Source organism: Sceloporus undulatus, chromosome 3, assembly GCF_019175285.1.
Source record: "Sceloporus undulatus isolate JIND9_A2432 ecotype Alabama chromosome 3, SceUnd_v1.1, whole genome shotgun sequence".
In the NCBI taxonomy this organism is placed as follows: domain Eukaryota; kingdom Metazoa; phylum Chordata; class Lepidosauria; order Squamata; family Phrynosomatidae; genus Sceloporus; species Sceloporus undulatus.
In genome coordinates, this window is record NC_056524.1 from 212,722,623 (window position 1) to 212,741,802 (window position 19,180).

At 40.3% G+C, this 19,180-nt stretch overlaps 1 protein-coding gene across 1 annotated transcript in view; it reads right to left on the bottom strand.

Annotated features, from left to right (window-relative positions):
• The window catches only part of LOC121925938 (prominin-1-A-like), a 30,014-nt gene extending 22,582 nt beyond the window's left edge, over positions 1–7,432 (bottom strand). Inside the window, exons 1-3 of the mRNA XM_042458502.1 lie at positions 7,366–7,432; positions 3,322–3,383; positions 655–860 (exon numbers count right to left, since the gene is read on the bottom strand). Coding sequence (XP_042314436.1) covers positions 655–860; positions 3,322–3,383; positions 7,366–7,432 — 335 coding nt within the window. The remainder of the gene's footprint in view (positions 1–654; positions 861–3,321; positions 3,384–7,365) is intronic.
• Positions 7,433–19,180: the final 11,748 nt, after the last annotated feature.

Sequence of the window (19,180 nt, forward strand, 5' to 3'; positions counted from 1 at the left end):
CCGTGGGTACAATGAAGATCTCTGGTGGAACAAACATTACCTCCTCCCCCTCCCCCAATTTCTCATATGTCCCTAAAATGAGTTCAGAGGGAGACTGTTCTAGAAAAAACCAGGTGAGGAGAATATTGGGAAGAGAGGAAGGGGAAGCCCTGCTGCACAAGTAGAAATCTGTTTGTAAGGCATCAGATGTAGCCCAAAGTGGCATGGTGTTGCACTAGCCATTTGGGAAAGGATGGAAGCAAGTGTAATGAAAGATGCACAAGGTTTGGAACTAGCACATTCTGCCTAATAGTATTTCCAAACTCAGGATCATTAATACTGAACAGCATGATTCTGGGCTTGGTACATCTATGTGATTCAATACATTTCCTCTCTCTCTTTACAAAACATATCGATTTGGATTGTGTATACTGATCCTGAAGTGAATTGCCCTTCTCACGAGTTGCAGTTTAGCCTATATTGTCTTTTGATATATCCCAGTTTTATAATACTATGTACGTTCTTGGTGATCTTGCCTATATTGACAATAAGATGTGTCCTGAACATCCTACCTCACGCAGGTCTACAAAAATTTTTTGTTGCGATAAGACAATACTAGGAAAATCATATCGTAAGTCAGCAATAAAAAAGCCTTGCAAAAAGTGCAAAACTCACAGAAGAATTGTAGTGACAGCCAGGACAGACACAAAAAATGCCTTCCTCCTGCAGCCAGTGTGTTTTGTCTGCTTCTGGTACAAGAAACCCCCACAATGTTCACAGCAGCGGCAGCAGCAGAAGAACAAGCCCACCAGGGGAACAAGTATGATGAACAGAACACCAATAGCAGCACAAACCAGGAAGCCAGTCTCATACTGAAGCACCTACAAAACAGGAAAGAGAGAGAGACTAGGTAGAGAGGTTAGGTGCTGTAACAGTCCACAAACAGTGACAAAACCTTTTTGTACAAAAACACAAAGGGGGAAGAATGGTAGTCTCAACTGAACAACCTATCTCATAATTGATTATTCCACTGACTGTGCTTCAAACATAATCTGGGTTTACTGAAATATTTTTGAATGTCTGTTAGACATCAGGCTTTATTGTTTGGGAGTGCAACTTGATAATACCAGGGCAAAAGGCCTCTATATCTGTACGCATGGTATGAACCAGGCTACTGCCTGTCAGCCAAGGTATTAGGACTTAACTCCTTGAGGTTTCTATCTCTAACAAAGGGGAAAAAATTTATTGAGACTACATTTGGTGCATTTTCCCTATACAGCACTTAAAGGTTTTTCAGGATGCAACAGTACAGAGGCTTTTTGATAAATTCAGTGTTCTCTGCCTAAAAAAGGGAGTGGGTAGCATCATCCAGAACAGAAACAACCTGGGAAGCTACTTTTTCTGTTGTTAATTGAGTTAAAATTTTATTACTTGGACTTTACAGCTTTGTCTCTCAGAGCTCACGTGGCCAAAGAGAAGAGTAGTCTCTTGCCTGTATTGATATCCCTTGAGACCACTTAACTGACAAAAACAAAAACATCTTGACAAAATGTAGGCCTCTGACTCAAACATTTTTTTTCCCTTTTCCTTAACATATTTTCCTAATGAAGATGCCAGTGGAGTTTTGAAAACTTGCATGATGCATTTTGGTTGGCCCAATAATGATGTTGTTGCTTTGTGGATTTTGAATGTTAATGTATTTTGCTGTCTTGCCAACACAGCTACCCCTGGATATGTTTTAAGAGTGTGATTTGTGCTATGCAGAATTCAGCTTGCAAAGGGACTTTAACAGCTTCCATTTGTACATAATAAATCCAGTTGATGCATGCATCATCATAAGGCCTCTATTTCTTATGAGTGATATTGTACCAAGTTCGGAAGCTTCAGTTAGTGCAAAATATGGCAGCCAGATTCGTCACCAGTTCATCAAGGTTTGACCATATAACACCTATTCCGAAAGATGTGCACTGGCTGCCTATTCGCTTCCGAGCACAATACAAGGTGTTGGTTATTACCTATAAAGCCCTACATGGCTTGGGCCCGAGTTACTTACGGGACCGCATCTCCCTATATAATCTGCCCCGCACTCTTAGAACATCGGGTAAGAACCTATTGGAGATAGCAACCTCTAAGTATGTTGTTACTTCGCAAAGAGTATTTTCAACAACAGCTCAGAGAATCTGGAACCATCTTCCTGAGGAGATCCGCTCGGCGGCCTCGTTAGAAACATTCAGAAAAGCGATTAAAACTGAGCTTTTTAGCCAAGCATACCCCACCTAATATGAATACCCCCGATATGAATGACTTGCCCTATCTGTGTATGATCCCTGCCTTGTTTATTGATGCTATTGTTACTGTATGATGTTGTATATTTTATTATTTTTAGCTGCTTTTAATTGAATTTTTATGTAAACACTTTGTGCTTTTTTAGTCTGTAACCCCGCTTCGATCCACCGGGAGAGGTGGGGAAACATAAATAAATTTTATTATTTTATTATTATATGACCCTAGATACTTGGACCTCAATGTCTGATACTGTCTCTGCTGCATAAATTGTTCTATCCATTCCAGAATAAAGTTATCAGCATAGGGTATCATCTACAGATATTTGAAATGCTAGATTCAGACAGAAGCACCTCATTCCCCGAAATGTGGGATAACCCTAGTCAATATCCGCAAAACTGCCTCTAAATACAGTGTCCTCTCCGAACATTTTCCTGCTACTGTCATTTAAAGGTCACATTACCCTGGAAACAGCAGTCATCATGTATTTCTGTGTCTTCAGTGTACCCCTCTGTTAGTCTCCTTTGTGCATCTTTTAATTCGTTTATCTTACAGGAGCAAATTAAAATCTATATGTTACTTACAGTGGCTCCTCGGGGTTACGAAATTAATTTCGTTCCGCGGCTAATTTCGTAACCCGAAAAACCGTGTCGTAACCCGAAAATTGCAGAGGGCGCTAATGGGAAAAAAAGCCGCGGCCTGCCGCGGCTCATTTAAAACAGCGCCGCGTTTTTTCGTAACCCGAAAAAACCGTCGTAACCCGAAACACCAATAAAGCCCTAATGGGATTTATTCGTATCCCGAAAAATTCGTAAGCTGGGTAATTCGTATCCCGAGGTACCACTGTACAACATAATAACTTAAGTAATTACCACCTCTTGTTTCTGGATGCAGTATCACTCTCTCCCAGAAGCCATGCACACTGGCACATGGAACGGCTATTTCACTAGTACTTCCTGCTCTAAAAACCCTACTCCTGTGGTTCTGTCCAAGTCCCTTTATTCTCTCATTGCCACACCGTAGCCTCAGAATTCCATGACCCGCTGCTGGAAAATTCACCTCTTTAAGAAATCCTGGATTGTTGATATCAAGCTGGCGTTTGATCAGACGAGTCAGGGTATCTAGAGAAAAGCACAGAGAAGATACTAATTGAAGAAAGAAGATACCATCAACAAGCAATTTATATGCAAACCAAAATCAAAGCTCAAGGGCAGTTATAATGTGTGCCCTCAAGAGCACTGCCCTCCCAAATGCCTCCCCCAACAATCATTACCTGCTAGAATGCTTACTTTAGAATAAGTAATGCTCACACATTGTTGCTTTTACCTGTGCAGAGTTTTCCCAACTCTCCTGTATAATGCGTTGTAAACTGTTTTATTTGTGTGTGTGTGTTTTATCAACATACTTCCATATGTGTTTGATGTGAATGCTCAGAATCTTCAACACACCTTGCTCAATGCTTGGTATGGGGGAAAAGGCATCCTAGTGAACCTTTCTCTCTCTAGTCTCCACCATACATGAAAAAAAATTGGCTCCCCTCACAACCCATCTGCTACATTATAAACAGAGTGTTAACTCAGGACATGAAGGAACCAATTGGCTTCTGTAGTTCCTTCAAATGTATCAGATTCTGTATGTACACAGCATACTAATGACTTGTGTATTGTACTTTCCCAGTTTGATCTTGCCAGAATGCCAAGGAAAGCAGCACATATAAATTTCTGCTTGCTTGAATATCTTTTCTTTGCATGTCAGTGAGGTGAGCAAAAGCTTCATTATTAGGGTGGGCAGGTGGGTGGTTCACTGGCTGACCTGAATGGTTTACATTCTGTTATTATTGTACCAGTGTGTCCATCAAGCTGTGTCTTATTTTTTTTAAGTCATTAGAGAGAAGCAGGTTCATAGCAGCCAGTACAGCCAACCCAAGATATGTGACTTTGCTTTTCCTATTCAATCTGGATTGAAATAGAACTTTAATTTGAATAAGATTTTCTGTTTGCAACTGGTTAGTTTCAGAAGAAGTAGACAGTTAAGGGGTGGTGGTTGTGGTTTTCTGAAGAAAGGGAACTAACTCACTGTATACCTTCTCTTTGGTGGGTTTGTCTAGCCATGTTTTTTCTTTCTAACTGTTGCAGTCACAATGCTTCCCCTTCCAACAAATAACAGAATTACATACTATTTCTCTGGCTTGGTTTCATGGTCTATATTTTTAAAAATGGAAGGAGCATTGATAAGTTTTCCTGTAGTTGTTTTTAAAGGCAGAATCAATTTCTTTTATATTTTTATTAAAGATTTTAATCAGGGAGTATAAGGCATATGGCTTTCCCTCTTTTAAACTTGTTTCCAGACTGATCCAAGGAAATTCTGTTATTCGTGTTAAGATGTAGCAAATAGTTTATTGCTAAACAAGTTGCAGAATTTCTGAACATTGCTATTCTCCCATTCATAACAGCTAACTGATTGCTAGTTTTGTAGTTGAGATGCTGACTATGACTTTTTAAAGACCTCCAAAGAAGGACAGCCCACCATCTTCCATGGCAGTCTATTTCACTCTCAAACAGCTCTTACCATCAAGAAGTTATTTCTAATGTTTAGATGGAATCTCTATTCTTGTAATTCAAATCCAACGGTTTGTTTTCTAATCTCTGGAGCACCAGAAAACAAGCTCACTCCCATTTCTTTTCTTTTTTTTTAATGTAATTTTAAATTTCAACATGCATATATATATATATATATATATATATATATATATATATATAATCTCAACACAAAACACATTCCAGCTTGTCAATATCTTTCTTGAATTGTAGTGCCCAGAACTGGGAAGAGTATTCAAAATGAGGCCTGACTAGAGCAAGTCAGCATGGCACTACTGCTTCTCTTAATATGATCATTAATTATAGCTGCATGTGTTTCATCCCATTTTTATCTTCATTGTTTATAAAGTCAGTTGGCTGCAAATAAATCATTATCTCTTGATGTTATAATTCTACCTGGTACAACAGAGAAATTTGCTGGCTCTCTCAAAAGATTCCTGCCCTTGCTCCCAACAGTGTTATATTGTGGCGAGAGATCCTCCTCTTGCATTCCTATCGAGATCTTAAATGCCTTCATAGCCCTTTACTGCAAAACATTTCAACACATTTCAGACCTTTTTCCTTAAAACTATTAATCAGAGAATGCACAATAAATATACAAATAACTGTTATATAACTTGTGTGGCGTAGTGGTTTGAGTGTTGGACTACAACTCTGGAGATCAACCTTGCTCAGGGAGGCCAGAATGGCCCCTTCCTTGATAGCTTTCCGCTGACAGTGAAGACCTTCTTCTTCAGATAGGCTTTCAAGAGAGAAAGCTTTTAAAGAATGGCCTGGGATGCTATATTGTCTTAATGTATTTTAAACATTTTTATCTTTTTAAAGTATTGGATATTTGTTTTAATTATTGTAGTAATTTAATTCTCTTTTAATGTACTATTTTTGTATGTTTTTAATTGTATTTTTTTAATGTTGTAAGTCATCCTGAGTCCCAGTCTTGGGAGAAAGGTGAGGTATAAATAATAATAATAATAATAATAATAATAATAATAATAATAATAATTCCAGACTCAACCATGAAATCCACTAAGTGACCTTAGGCTCAGGGGAAGGCAATGGCAAACCTCCTCTGAACAAATCTTGCCAAGAAAACCTTTTGATGGGTTCACCTTAAGGTCACCATAAGTTGGAAACGACTTGAAGGCACACCACAACAATAATTTAAATATGCCTTATCATAAATCATATAGATTGAAATATATTTATATACCTTTTCTTCAAAAATATTGTTATTCAACCAAATGGTACACTTATCTGGTCATCAAAATACATGATTATAAAACAAGCTTGCAATCCACATAATGAAGTACATAATGAGGCTCCAATTCTCAAAAAAATAGCAATTTCCTTATAGACAATGTAACACAGCAACCATTATTCCGTTCCCCAAGGTTAAATACATTCACACTAAATAAGGAAGACTATTTTAATAGTCTCTCTCTCCAACATCCTGTGCTCTCATGACCAAGGAAGAAAAGGTCAAGCTTATTTCTTTACAGTCCTAGTAAGAAACATCTGCATTTCAAAGCAATGTGGCAAAATCATGAGCTTTATTAAAGCTAATAGGAATCATTGTTTTTAACCTTCCAGTGCATCTGACATACATTTTAAAAGAATCCTGTTTGGAATTTCTATTGTCCAGAAAAAAGATATCCTTTCCTTAATAGGCTTTATGTTGCCAGTATTTAAAAAATGTACACAAGGTCCTTGGTATCCACTGGGGTTTGGTTCCAGGATCCCCTGAGAATACCAAAATCCATTTATGCTCAAGTAGCGTGGGGTAGTAAAATGACGAAATCAAGGTTTCCTTTCTAGATTTTTTATTAAAAAATATTTTCAAGCTGTGGATGGTTGAATCCGTGGATGCAAATTCCATGGATACTGACTGTACTTGCACATTTCAGTGTCTGAAATTATATATATGTTCCCATAGTCTAATATTAAACTTCCTTGTTTGTCTATATATAATTAGTTATATATAATGAGTTACAAATATAACATCAGGCATATTTCACAAGTATGCCGTTGGATTTCATAGCATCTTTCAAAATAAATTCCTTTCCATCAACAGGATTTACTAACAGTTTCAGCTGTGAGCAGTAATCGTATCTGCAATGTCCACATCGAAGAAATGGGCTGGACTTCGCTAGGGATGCTTTCTGCAGTGTCCTATTGTAGTAAGAGGTTCCCCAACATCACGTTTGTCATTCTGTCCAAGATGTTGAATAGGAATATCTGCTTTATCCTTAGAGGCTTGGCTTGTATCTGAGCATCCTGGATTTCACCAGGGATGATTTTTTTATTGTGATGAAAAACCCATATGCACCCTTTAAATTATTTCCAATTTATCCCAGTATGCTGTTGAGATAGGTTTCTGTCTGAGCCTCCCCACATTTTTTCTTTGTTGTTAAAGCTTTGTTGTCAAAACATCTAGCTGTGTGTGGTCCTTCTGTCCTGTCTTCCAGTAAGTCACATATCTCCTTTTCCAGGATTAAATAGGTCATACCTCTTCCTCTCAACTCTGGCTTTTCCTCTTCTGCACCCCTCACCAATGAAATATTGACACAGTCCATTCCCTAAACATTCCCAGCCCTCACTTCTCCATTTGGAGGTTAACTCCTAGGATTTTGCAATTCCACGGATTTCACAATGAAGCCATTGGACTTTGGTCAGTGGGAGTTACTCTCACATCATTGTGATGTGAAGATTGCACCTTGGATTGTACTAGATTTTACTGTGGATTGTCTGCTGAAGAATATATTTGTGTTCTTATTTGTTATTGTTTTTTTGGACTGAGATATTAGAGTATATCGGGGGGGGCAGCTTGCTCTCTTATTAAGAACTGAGATCTTTCTTTGTGTTCCAAGGTAGCATCACAAATTCTGTATCCCACACTATATAAAGTTATAAAGAATCATTCTGAAAAATGTATAAGCACTTCAACAAATTCCTTTCTCCAAACTGACTTTAGCCAAGAAGCTACAAATCAGATAGATGGGTTCAGTGAAACTTTTTCTGATGCTCTAGCAGTTCTAGTCTGAAAGTGATAAAGGGAAAGGGTATAGTCAGACGTTTGGTGCATCTTAATACTCTAGGAGACATGGTTTTAAGGCACTGCAACCAAAATTGCTTCTTTTCCCCTTTCAACTGCAAATTTGAACTTTGTGGCCACAATGAGATTCCATAAAATCAAGGCATTTTCAGAGAATTGGTTAATCTCATACCTGTTGACTCAGCCATCAAACTCTACTTTCAGGGTTCAGAAATCTCTCACAGGCAGGCCAAATGAACTTCTGGATTGCATGTGGCTCTTGGTGAAGGATAACATCATAAAGATATATGCTTCTTTTGTGGTCAATGTAACTGACAACATCACAAACATAACCACATTGAAATCACTCTTTTTTCCTAGGGTATAATTGAAGAGGGCTGGCTGTTGAAATGCTTCTTTTAGGGGGCGTTCCCACTTGGCAGATAAAATGGATTATATTGGAGCGATTATGTTCCGGGAATAATTTGAATTTTTTCCATCGTTTCCATTACGAAAAGGAGCAAATTACCTCAATTCATTTAGACCCTGTTTTTGTTCCCATTTATTTTAAATCACTTTATTTTAAAGCGGATTAATTTGCTCCCCGTTCCCATTTGTGTCCGCAAGTTGTCAATCAAGCGCATAGGCTTCAGACATCACAAGTCTTGGGGTTTTTTTGGGGGAGGGGGCAACCAATGAAAATCAGCTGCATCCGAGGCTCTTCTGTTGTGTCTCCCCAGACTCCCTCTAGGAAAGAGAGAAGGAGCCTCTATTCGTCCTAAACCCCTTGCATCCGAGGCTCTTCTGTTGTGTCTCCCCAGACCAGGAGCCTCTATTCGTCCTAAACCCCTTGCTCTTCTGTGTCTCCCCATATTAACTGCCATAACTCAGTGCTAGGGAATCCTGGGAATGGTAGTTTATTATGGCACCAGCACTCTCTGGCAGAGGAAGATAAATGTCTCACAAACACAACAGTTCCCATAATTCCTTAGTACTGAGCCAGGGAAGGTTAAGGGGTCTCAAACTGTATTATTTCTACAGTGGGTTTGGAACTACAGATGAGGCTTTTTTTTTCATAAATTAAAAAAGTTGTTACTTTATAATTTACTTTAGAAAAATATTATATATATATATATATATATATACATACATACATACACACACACACACACACACACACACTCACACACACAAATATACATTCATGTGTGTATATATACGTGCGTACACACACACACACAAATTTGTATGTGTGTATATACCTGTGTGTGTGTGTGTGTGTATATGCATGTGTGTGTGAGTGTTCATATATAAACATGTATGTGTGCGCGTGTGTGTTTGCCAAATCGGATCAAGGAGGAGAAGGCAGTGGGGATCAGTAGGTAGAGACTCTGCAGCCAAAGCCCAGGGTTGGCAAATCGGATCAAGGAGGAGAAGGCAGTGGGGTTCAGTGGGTAGAGACTCTGCAACCAAAGCCCAGGGTTGGAAAAGTGGATCAAGGAGGAGAAGACAGTGGGGTTCAGTGGGTAGAGACTCTGCATCTAAAGAACAGGTTGGCAAATCAGATCAAGGAGGAGAAGGCAGTGGGGTTCAGTGGATAGAGATTCTGCATCCAAAGCTCAGGCTTGGCAAATTGGATCAAGGAGGAGAAGGCAGTGGGCTTCAGTGGGGAGTGACTCTTTGGGGAAGAGAGAAGAGAAGGCTCGATATCCCCCCCCCTCAGATCCCTGAGCGTCCAGGCTCTCCTGTGTCTTCCCATAGTTCCTCTGGGAAAGAGAGAAGGAGCCTCCATTCCCCCAAATCCCTTTGCCTCCCCCATTGCTCCCTGGGCTGTCTGGGGGGTGATCAAGCAGGCATGTACTGCAAAGCCCATCTGCTGCTCAGGCGCTCAGGCGGAGGCAAAAAGAAAAAAAGAAAAAAAGAAAAAATAATAGTTTAAAATGGTGTTCAGTGGCTCTCCTCACACATCGGTCTATGAATGAGGAGCAGAGGGGAGGTTGCAATCCACTGGGGTAAAGGCTAGGCGAATGGAAGAAAATGGCACTGGCAATGCAGAAAGAGAACAAAGAGGGTGACACCCCCAGGCCAGCCCCTTGAGCGCTGCTCCTCCCATCTCCAGGTTCCCGAATCAGACACCCTTGTCGTTCCCATTCGGATACCGCAAATCGGACCCCAGGAGCAAAAATAACCCATGTTAAAACCTACTGTTTTTTAAAACCGGTTTATAGGCATATAATCACTTCCATAACCAGCTTTAAGGCTGAGCTGAAAACCATATTGTTTACGGAAGCGTTCTCAGGGAATTTGTGATTGTCATCTGGCTGTCTGATAATGTTTGATGTGATGTGATCTGCTTTTATATTTGATGTTTTTAATTTGTCTTTTCTCTTCTACATGGTAATTTTATCGATTCCTCTATTTAATTGTTATTATCTTAGAGTGTACGCCTTGGGCAGGCTTTTATTTACTCCTTAATTTTACTGACTTTGTACAGCGTTGTGTATAATTACAGCGCTCTAGAAATAAAGTTTAAATAATAATAATAATAATAATAATAATAATAATACAATAAAACCCGAATCAGATTTGAAACTGAATGGGAACGATTCCGGGGCAATGAGGATAGAATTTGGGGTTAAATGGGAATGATGCCCCCTTAATTCGCATCCTAATCCGTGTTTTAGGCCAGTGGGAACGCCACCTAAGATCCACACAGTTGGAATATTCCTGGCCAATACCTTCACTATAGTCTTGTTTCACCAGCTGACTGAATTGTTCCCACAAGAAGAAACTTGTCACTCAGAAGCATGATAGGATAAGCATGAAACATGGTGAGCACACAGGAATGCAGAAAAGGATCTGTAATTTGTTTCCCAAAGGCCTCTACATTCACTGCTAGGCACACATATTGAATTTGGTCATGCAGTAGACATCATGCCAGATCAAGGAAGGGTGGGTTATGTCTCTGTACCCTTCTCAGTTCACAGCATTCTTTCCTCACAGCATGAAAATAAATCCAGTTTAGAAGGAAGCTGTAAGAGGGCAGCTCCAGAGATATTCTTGGACAGGAAGAAATCAACATCTGAGCAATGAAAATGTTTAAGAAAAAATGATTTCAGGAAACCAGAGCTTGGCAGTTCGACAACAGCATACACTCCATGAGTTCAGAGATTCTTTTCAGAAACTGCAACAAAACTACCAGTTTGCATTGCTGTTGCTGCTGTTCAGGGTTATGTGGTGTTGAAGATATCACCTTCCATATAAAAATGTTGCTCCCCCCATGAAATTTTCCTTTACTCCCCAACTTTTTAGCATTTCAGAGTGAGAAACTGAAAAGTATTCACATCCGGAACTCTCTGTTTCCTGTGCTTGTATTCCCTTGGTCATTTTGTGTGCCCCTTTTCTTAAGATTCCTAAATTTTATTTCTAAATGCTCAACTGAAATTTTAAGTTACTGCATTGCTAGAAATATGGATGCCAAAGGAACATTTCATTTGGAGGGAGCAGAATTCTTATTTTGGAGGGTGGTCAATGCCCTCTCCCCCGCCAACCCCATAGCTACACTTCTGTTCCACATACCCATGACATACATAAAACAATCACCATTTCTACAGGAGCAAGGAGAAACACCTTGGAATCTGTGGGAGCCACCTTGGAGTCTACCATCAGTTCCAAACACCTTTGCACCTTTCCCCCAATTAATCTAAAGGATCTCAGCTGCCCAATGGCAAAACAATTTGAGACCATGGTGAAAATTATTGGAAGCCAGCAATACTATCATTGTACATCCCAAGTAATATTTTGCCATAATTGAAGTGCTTGCATAGGGAAGCTTGTTTCTAGGACACATCAAGAAAAGTGCTGGACAGGAGCTAAATGAAGCTAGTGAGCTTTATCTAATACTGGAAAAGGACAAACTTGAGAAGGTACATTCTATTCTGTACAAGAGAACAGAAATCAGCTGCTACAAGAATGGTCCATTGCTACCTTACCTGCCTCTGAAGATAAATCTGGAGACAACCCTGAAACAAACTGTGACATTACTAAGAATTGTCATCACCACTCTGTGAACAACAGAAACAGAATGGACAATCTTACTACCCTGACAATGCTGTCCATAGAGAGGGAGATGTAGGAAAATCCAGACTTGAACCATCAGACAAACTGTTTGCCAGACAGAAAGAATGGTGAGTCGTGCAAAGCAGCAGAAGAAAAATTGTCAAACACTTTGTTCAGAACTCTATATAAACCAGCAGCACAAAGCCACAGCCCTGGACAAAGCCTTTCAATGCCACAGGACAACAAGCAAAGCCTCTCAGAACCACAGTCCTGAAAAACTAAACAATTTTTCTCAAATAAAGGCTGTGCTTCTGTAGCCTAACTCCTCACTGGAAGAGCAATGTGCTTACAGAGAAGATAGACATGGCTATTAAGGGTGGTGGATGCCATATATTTTTTCCACCAAGCACAGAACCAAAAGTCCTGCTTGAATATCACAGCCCTGGAAATATTATCGCATATCCACAGAGCCTTATGGCAAGCCAATCAGGATTTGTATAGGTACAGTGTCCTGATGCAGGCTAACCCAATCTGGTTAGGGTCTAGAAGCAGGCTAAAAGCAATCTGAGTCTAGGCCAGCAGTTCTCAACTTGTGGGTTGTGAACCCTTTGGGTGTCCAACAACCCTTTCACAGGGGTTGCCTAAGACCATCAGTAAACACGTGTTTCCAATGGTTTTAGGAATAATTTTATGGTTATTATTATTAGTATTATTATTAACCTTTATTTATGAAGCGTTGTAAATTTACACAGCGCTGTACATGCAATCTTTTTAGTTAGACGGATCCCTGCCCTCGGGCTTACAATCTAAAAAGACATGACACAGAAGGAGAAGGGAGTGGTGGAGGGAAAGGGTAAGAGGTCCAGCAGTTCCTCTCTACCTCCAAGGCCTGGACCAAGGCAGATGGACTGGAGGGAGGGCTTGACTTCATAATGGATGGTTAATCATTTTCCAGGGAAAATACATACTCTCAAGTAGGATAATGCATATACAGTACATAGCAATACAGGAAATGGTTTGATAAACAGGCACCAAAAGAACATCAAATAGTAAGCGACAGTTATGCAATGGTAAGCGACAATTATGCAATGCCTGGGAAGGCTTCTCTGAACAGGATGGTTTTCAACTCCGTTTTGAAGCTGGTTAAAGAAGTGATGGCTCTTGCTTGTGGGGGAAGAAGGTTCCAGGAGTGAGGGGCAGCAAGTGAAAAGGGGCGAATCTGGGATGGGACAGAGGAGATCCTGGGCTGAGACAGTAGACCTTGACTACCAGAACGGAGGGCTCGAGTGGGAAGGTGAGGAAAAAGAAGGTCTGATAAGTAAGGAGGGGCCAGTCCATGGAGGGCTTTAAATGTCGACAGCAGGAGCTTATACTGAATGCGGAAAGGGAGGGGGAGCCAGTGAAGGGATGCCAACACAGGAGAGATATGGTCACAGCAGTGGGCGGATGTGATAATGCGTGCAGTTGAATGCTGGACAGAAATTAAAGGACGGAGGTGAGAAAGAGGAAGCCCAGCCAGGAGGACGTTACAGTAATCAAGTCGTGAGATCACTAGGGCATGGACCAGGATCTTGGCAGTAGAGGCGGAGAGATATGGTCGGATTTTGGCAATATTGTACAAAAAGAATCTACAAGCCTTGGCTGTGGTCTGGATCTGAGGGATACATGACAGAGAAGAGTCAAAGATAAAACCAAGACTGCGGGCTTGCTGGACTGGTTGAATAGAAATGTTGTCCACAGAGACAGAAAAGGAGAGTTGAAGGGTGGGCTTAGGAGGAAAGACAAGAAGCTCTGTCTTGGACATGTTGAGCTTCAAACGCCAATGGCACATCCACTGCGAGACAGCTGTAAGGCAAGACGAAACTTGCTGTTCAAGCCTTGGAGAAAGGTTAGGGGCGGAAAGATACAGCTGGGTGTCATCGGCATACAGACGGTAGGAAAAGCCAAAAGAGCTAATGAGTTTTCCTAAGGACAGTGTGTAGAGAGAAAACAGAAGGGGACCCAGAACAGAGCCCTGGGGAACTCCAACAGATAAGGGAACAGGAGAAGAAGTCTGACTGCCAGCAACCACTGCAAAAGATCTGCCAGACAAGTAAGATCTAAACCAGTCAAGAACAGAGTCTGAGAACCCAAGGTCAGAAAGTATATTAACTAGAAGAGAGTGATCAACGGTGTCAAAGGCTGCAGACAGATCAAGAAGGATGAGAACAGAGTAAAGGCCATTAGCCTGTAAAAGGTCATTCGAAATCTTAGTGAGAGCTGTCTCAGTAGAATGCCTTGGGCGGAAACCAGACTGAAAGGGATCGAGGATGGAGTTGGCTTCAAGAAACTCAAGACAGCGAGAATAAAAAACCCATTCCAAAACCTTAGAAAGAAAAGGAAGAAGATAAATCGGACGATAGCTAGACAGAGAGGAGGAGTCAAGAGAAGGTTTGGGGTAACCACAACATGAGGAACTGTATTAAAAGATCGTGGCATTAGGAAGGTTGCGAACCACTGGTCTAGGCCAACAGGATCCAATCAGGGAGTAGGTATAGTACAGGTCTAACACAAGAAAGCCAAGTTGAGTAAGAGACAAGTTAAGTAGTAACTAGAACCAATACACAGACATTTAACCCACTGTATCTACAAAGGAAACTTATATGTCTGAGCTCCCAGATTCTCACCCAGGGCTCACTTATACACCATTGCTGGTGCTCAGGAAGAAGTCTGTATTATGTTCAGAAGAAGTCTTTTACTCATTTGAAGTCCTCTTCCAACTGAAGGGGAAGATCCACAACCTCCAAGGGCACAGTGTCTACTGAGATGTCCATATAGCACACAATATTCCTCCAAGGTGTCTGGCCTGAGATGTTGCCCTTCAAAAGCAATTTCTCCAGCCTGGACTTCATACATAGGGCAAACCATCCAAGCCGCTCATAAAGCTCCAAACTGGGACAAGTGGTGTTTCTGAAAGCTCTGTAGGCAAATTCCTCATTAATATAGCAGTGCTCCAAACCACGTGACACAATGACTGCAAGAGGTGGTGGAGGCCACACACTTTTTCCCTCAACACACTAGAGCACCAAGTATCACAGTACACTGTACAAATCTTCCAACTAAGGTAGAAGATTATTCTTCAGTTCACTTACCTGTGAGATGTTCATTAGATATTACCAGTCTGCGGGATCTTTCAAGAGAAAAGACTGGATGGCACTCTAGATGAAGTTGGCTCCACCTTTTGGGAGCCATGTTCTCTGCCCCAGTGGGCACCAAACACCACTTTCCTGTTATAACCCATTCAAATGGCTATAGAAATGTACATTTTCTTTATATTTTCTGTATATTTTGCTTAGGCATTAGGGACAGAGCATTTGATTCTAACACCAAGAAATACCACACTGCCTTTGCAACTTAGGACAAGCAATATCTCACTTCTCCACTATGGGGTGCCATACTGCATGGTTTGCAGAGGCTTCACTTTCACAGAGCGAGCACTTTCAATAATTTAAAAGAATGGGTGCTGTGCCACAGAAATGGCAGAAAATGGGTAATCTAAAAGGTACAACACTGATCAGTGCACTACATCACCCCATGGGAAAGAAGAACCTCAGAACCTCTGATGGTAGTTATCTGCACGTCATCTAGATCAAATGCTTGGCTCCAGGGACAGAAATGAAGATGCTGTTGCTTTCTACAGGATCATTGTTTAATATGAGTTAGGCTTTAGTTGCATACGTACTCATCTGCCCCATAAGTCATACATGAGTAAATTCAGATTTTTTTTCTCTCTCACTACTGATCAGCAACAACCAATCCATATCTAGCTGGGACTAAGAATTAGTGTGTTAACAGCCTTGATTTTCAAAATGATGTGCTACAAATGAATCAGTGTTGTTCTAGTTGCTGCTACTGCTATTACAGTAGCCCTTTCATATCAGCAGGCTAACAACCTGCAGATTTGACCACCCATGGATTGCCACACGCCATATTATTTAATGGTGGTGCATGCATGTAGACACATGCACATTGCCATCATTAAATAATATGGGATGTGTTTTTGTCCTCAAATGTGGCCCTGGAACCAAACCCCCACAGATGGGAAGGGTCACTGTACCAACTTCCATTGATTTTTACATCTTTAAATGTAGCAATAGAGCACTGAAATATATATGGTATGAATGGATGACAGGCAGTGGTACTGCAGGCTGCACATCACAACTTCTGTTGCAGCTATTTACATTAGGGTTTTCAGGACCTGAGCCTACTTTTTCAGTGCTCAGGACAAGAGGAAGAACAGTGCCTTAAAAAGTAAGTGTGTGTGCACATATGCACGTTTGGATCCTGAAATCTCATTGCCTGGGATCAGTGCTCCTGACCTGACAACCCTAATTTGCATAGAAGCAGACTAGTTCTACTCTATTTACATGAATGGCTTTCCTGTTTACTCAGAGCCACTTCTTCTCATGATCCTGGTTTTTTAATGGCTTTGGGTTTTACAATGTTCTTGGGAACTAATACTGGATAAAAGATGGGGTATAAATGAATGTTATACTTAGAGCTAGTTTGTATATAGCTACCAATTTACTCTCTTGTGGTCAACTGAGACTACAGGAGTTTATCACACAGGGTTTATTCCATGCTGAAACGGAATTTAAAATGGGAAAATCCCACAAAGGTGGGATCATTTTCACACGACGTGGCACATTAACACGCCCAGAAAGTGGACAAATCCCACAAACGCAGGATCATTTTCATGTGACATCAGGGGCATTGAGCATTAATCCATCATTAACCTGCCTCTCACCATCCTCCAGCCATATCTGGAAAAGATATAGAATCAGACCCCTAAACCAACCTTCCCAACCTCCAAGTAAGCTTCCTTTTGTGGTTCTTAGGTAGCATGTTTAACAGTAAGAAACCTGCAGCTGAGTAAATAGCAAATCAGACAATCTGCAAGATTAAAGAGTGAAAAGTAGACACTTTAATCTGTACTCACAGAACATTCAGCATGGCCAAATATGAAGTGTGCTAAAAACAAATCTCACTAACTTGATATTTTCAAATATAAAATGGAGAAACTTGCTGGACTCAAGCCAGCATTGTTGAAGAAATTTTACTGGAATATGATCTAAATAGGATTCAGCTGAGTGATGTTACAAAAATAAAATCTCTCCCAAACAAAAGATGTGGGAGATTAACAGTGAACTGAAAAACTGGATTGTAATCACATTTAGCAAAGACAAAATCTGGAGGAGAAGGACAGAAGAAACCGATAGAAACCAATGCTCAGATTTAAAAAGAGGAGAAAGTATTTACACTCTCCATGTTATACTGGAATATGATCTAAATATGAGTCATAAAAGCCACATTACAAAAAGGACAAAATTCCTGTACTAACAAAAGATGTAGGAAATATTTAACAGTGGCCTTCTGTTCAGCACTGATTAAGCCATAACTGAAATACAGTAACTAGCTTGAGTAACTGCAGTACACATACCATGCTCAGAACCCAATTCTGCAATATATGAAGTAATAATAAAGCAGTGAGTCCATACATAACACATTCAGTTATCACTGAAATAACTCAGCCTGAACCACTAATGTTGGGATCGGTAGGGCATGTTTTTCAGACCAGGGAGTGTAGTTCCTGGTCAGGCTTAAAGTCAACGTCTTCTGCCTTCTGAAGTTAAGATCTGCTGCCAAATTTACCATTTAATAGCAACAGCAATAACAAATACATTTATATACCACTTATCAGTGAACTAGTACTCTCTAAGTGGTTTACAGTGTGTAAGCCAATTGTCCTCAACAAGCTGGGTACTACGTTTAGCAACCTACGGAAGGATGCAAGGCTGAGTGGACCCTGGAGCCCTGCCTGGGATTGAACTCACAATCTTGTGGCTGTGAGTGGCTGCAGTGCTGGCATTTAACCACTGCACCACCAGGACTCCATACATTTAAAATCAGTGAGAGGTGCAATTTTAGTGGCAAAATACAAGAAATATTAAGAAAACTGGGAAGTTCAACTACAAAAGCAAAGAAACCACATTATGAAAGATCAAGAAAACTGAAACCCAGTATCACAATAAGTGAATAATCACATAGGCAGTAGTCCCATGCAAGTGGAGCTCTAAGCAAGCTTTGAAAAACTTTATAATGCTGAGCAGAGAGAATCTTTGCTGGCAGTATGTCTGACCTTTTCTCCCAAGACATTGCTTCAACGTTATTTTTGTGTTCACTTCACAACCTCCTTACCTGCCATTCCTACCCATCCCCCTACAACACACCTCTCTGTTTTGTATCTAGAATCTTGCTGCAAGGAAAATTAAAAAAGTTAATCATTGCCAGAAGCTGGAGCAGCTGCCTTGCTGCAACCAGAAATGTTGTTACCCGAGCCTTCTATGAAGACCACAGTTTCGATCAAAATGGTTGTGGGCGGGGAACAGACCACAAACCAACCTTATGATCTGTTCCAGCTCCCAATGACAACCTATTAAACCTCACAGCCCTCCCAAGGGCAATTCTAGATTCCTAACTATTTATGCCCCAATACCAGAGCTTGAAAAAGTTACTTTTCTGGACTATAGGTCCAGAATATCCATCCAGTTTGGCCAAAGTAGTAGTAATAATAATAATAATAATAATAATTGTTCATTTATTAACCGCTTTTCCAATGATCAAAGCGGTGTACAGAAATTGTTAAAAACAGACAATAAAAACAGTAGAAACCACATCTTAAAAGTACATAATTAAAATGGATTAAATGCGACCAAAATGTAAAAACATTTAAAAGTAAGCAGTATAGCACCTCATCTACCGTAGTATCTCTATTGGACTAGTAATATTTAACTTGCTAATAATGGATCTGGAGTCAGGGGTGAATAAAGATTGTAAGTGGCACCAAAATATTCAGGACAATAAAATCCCAAAGTGATTGTAAACAACCCTAAAAGATAATGTCATCAGATATTGGACTGAAAATAAAATGGTTACCAAGTTTGGGAATGGGACTTGGGAGATTCAGGTTCAAGTTCCTAATGAGTCATGAATTCTTTGGGTGATCTTGGATCATTCACTTCCTCTCAGACTGATCAACTTTACAGGGTTCTTATAATAAAAAGTGGAAGAGAGAACAGATATGTATACTGCCTTGAGATTGCTGGAGGAAAAGTGGTATACAAAAAATTAATAAATAATAAATAATACCATATAGAGAGACGCTGTGATGTAGAGCTGTAAGCATTAGACT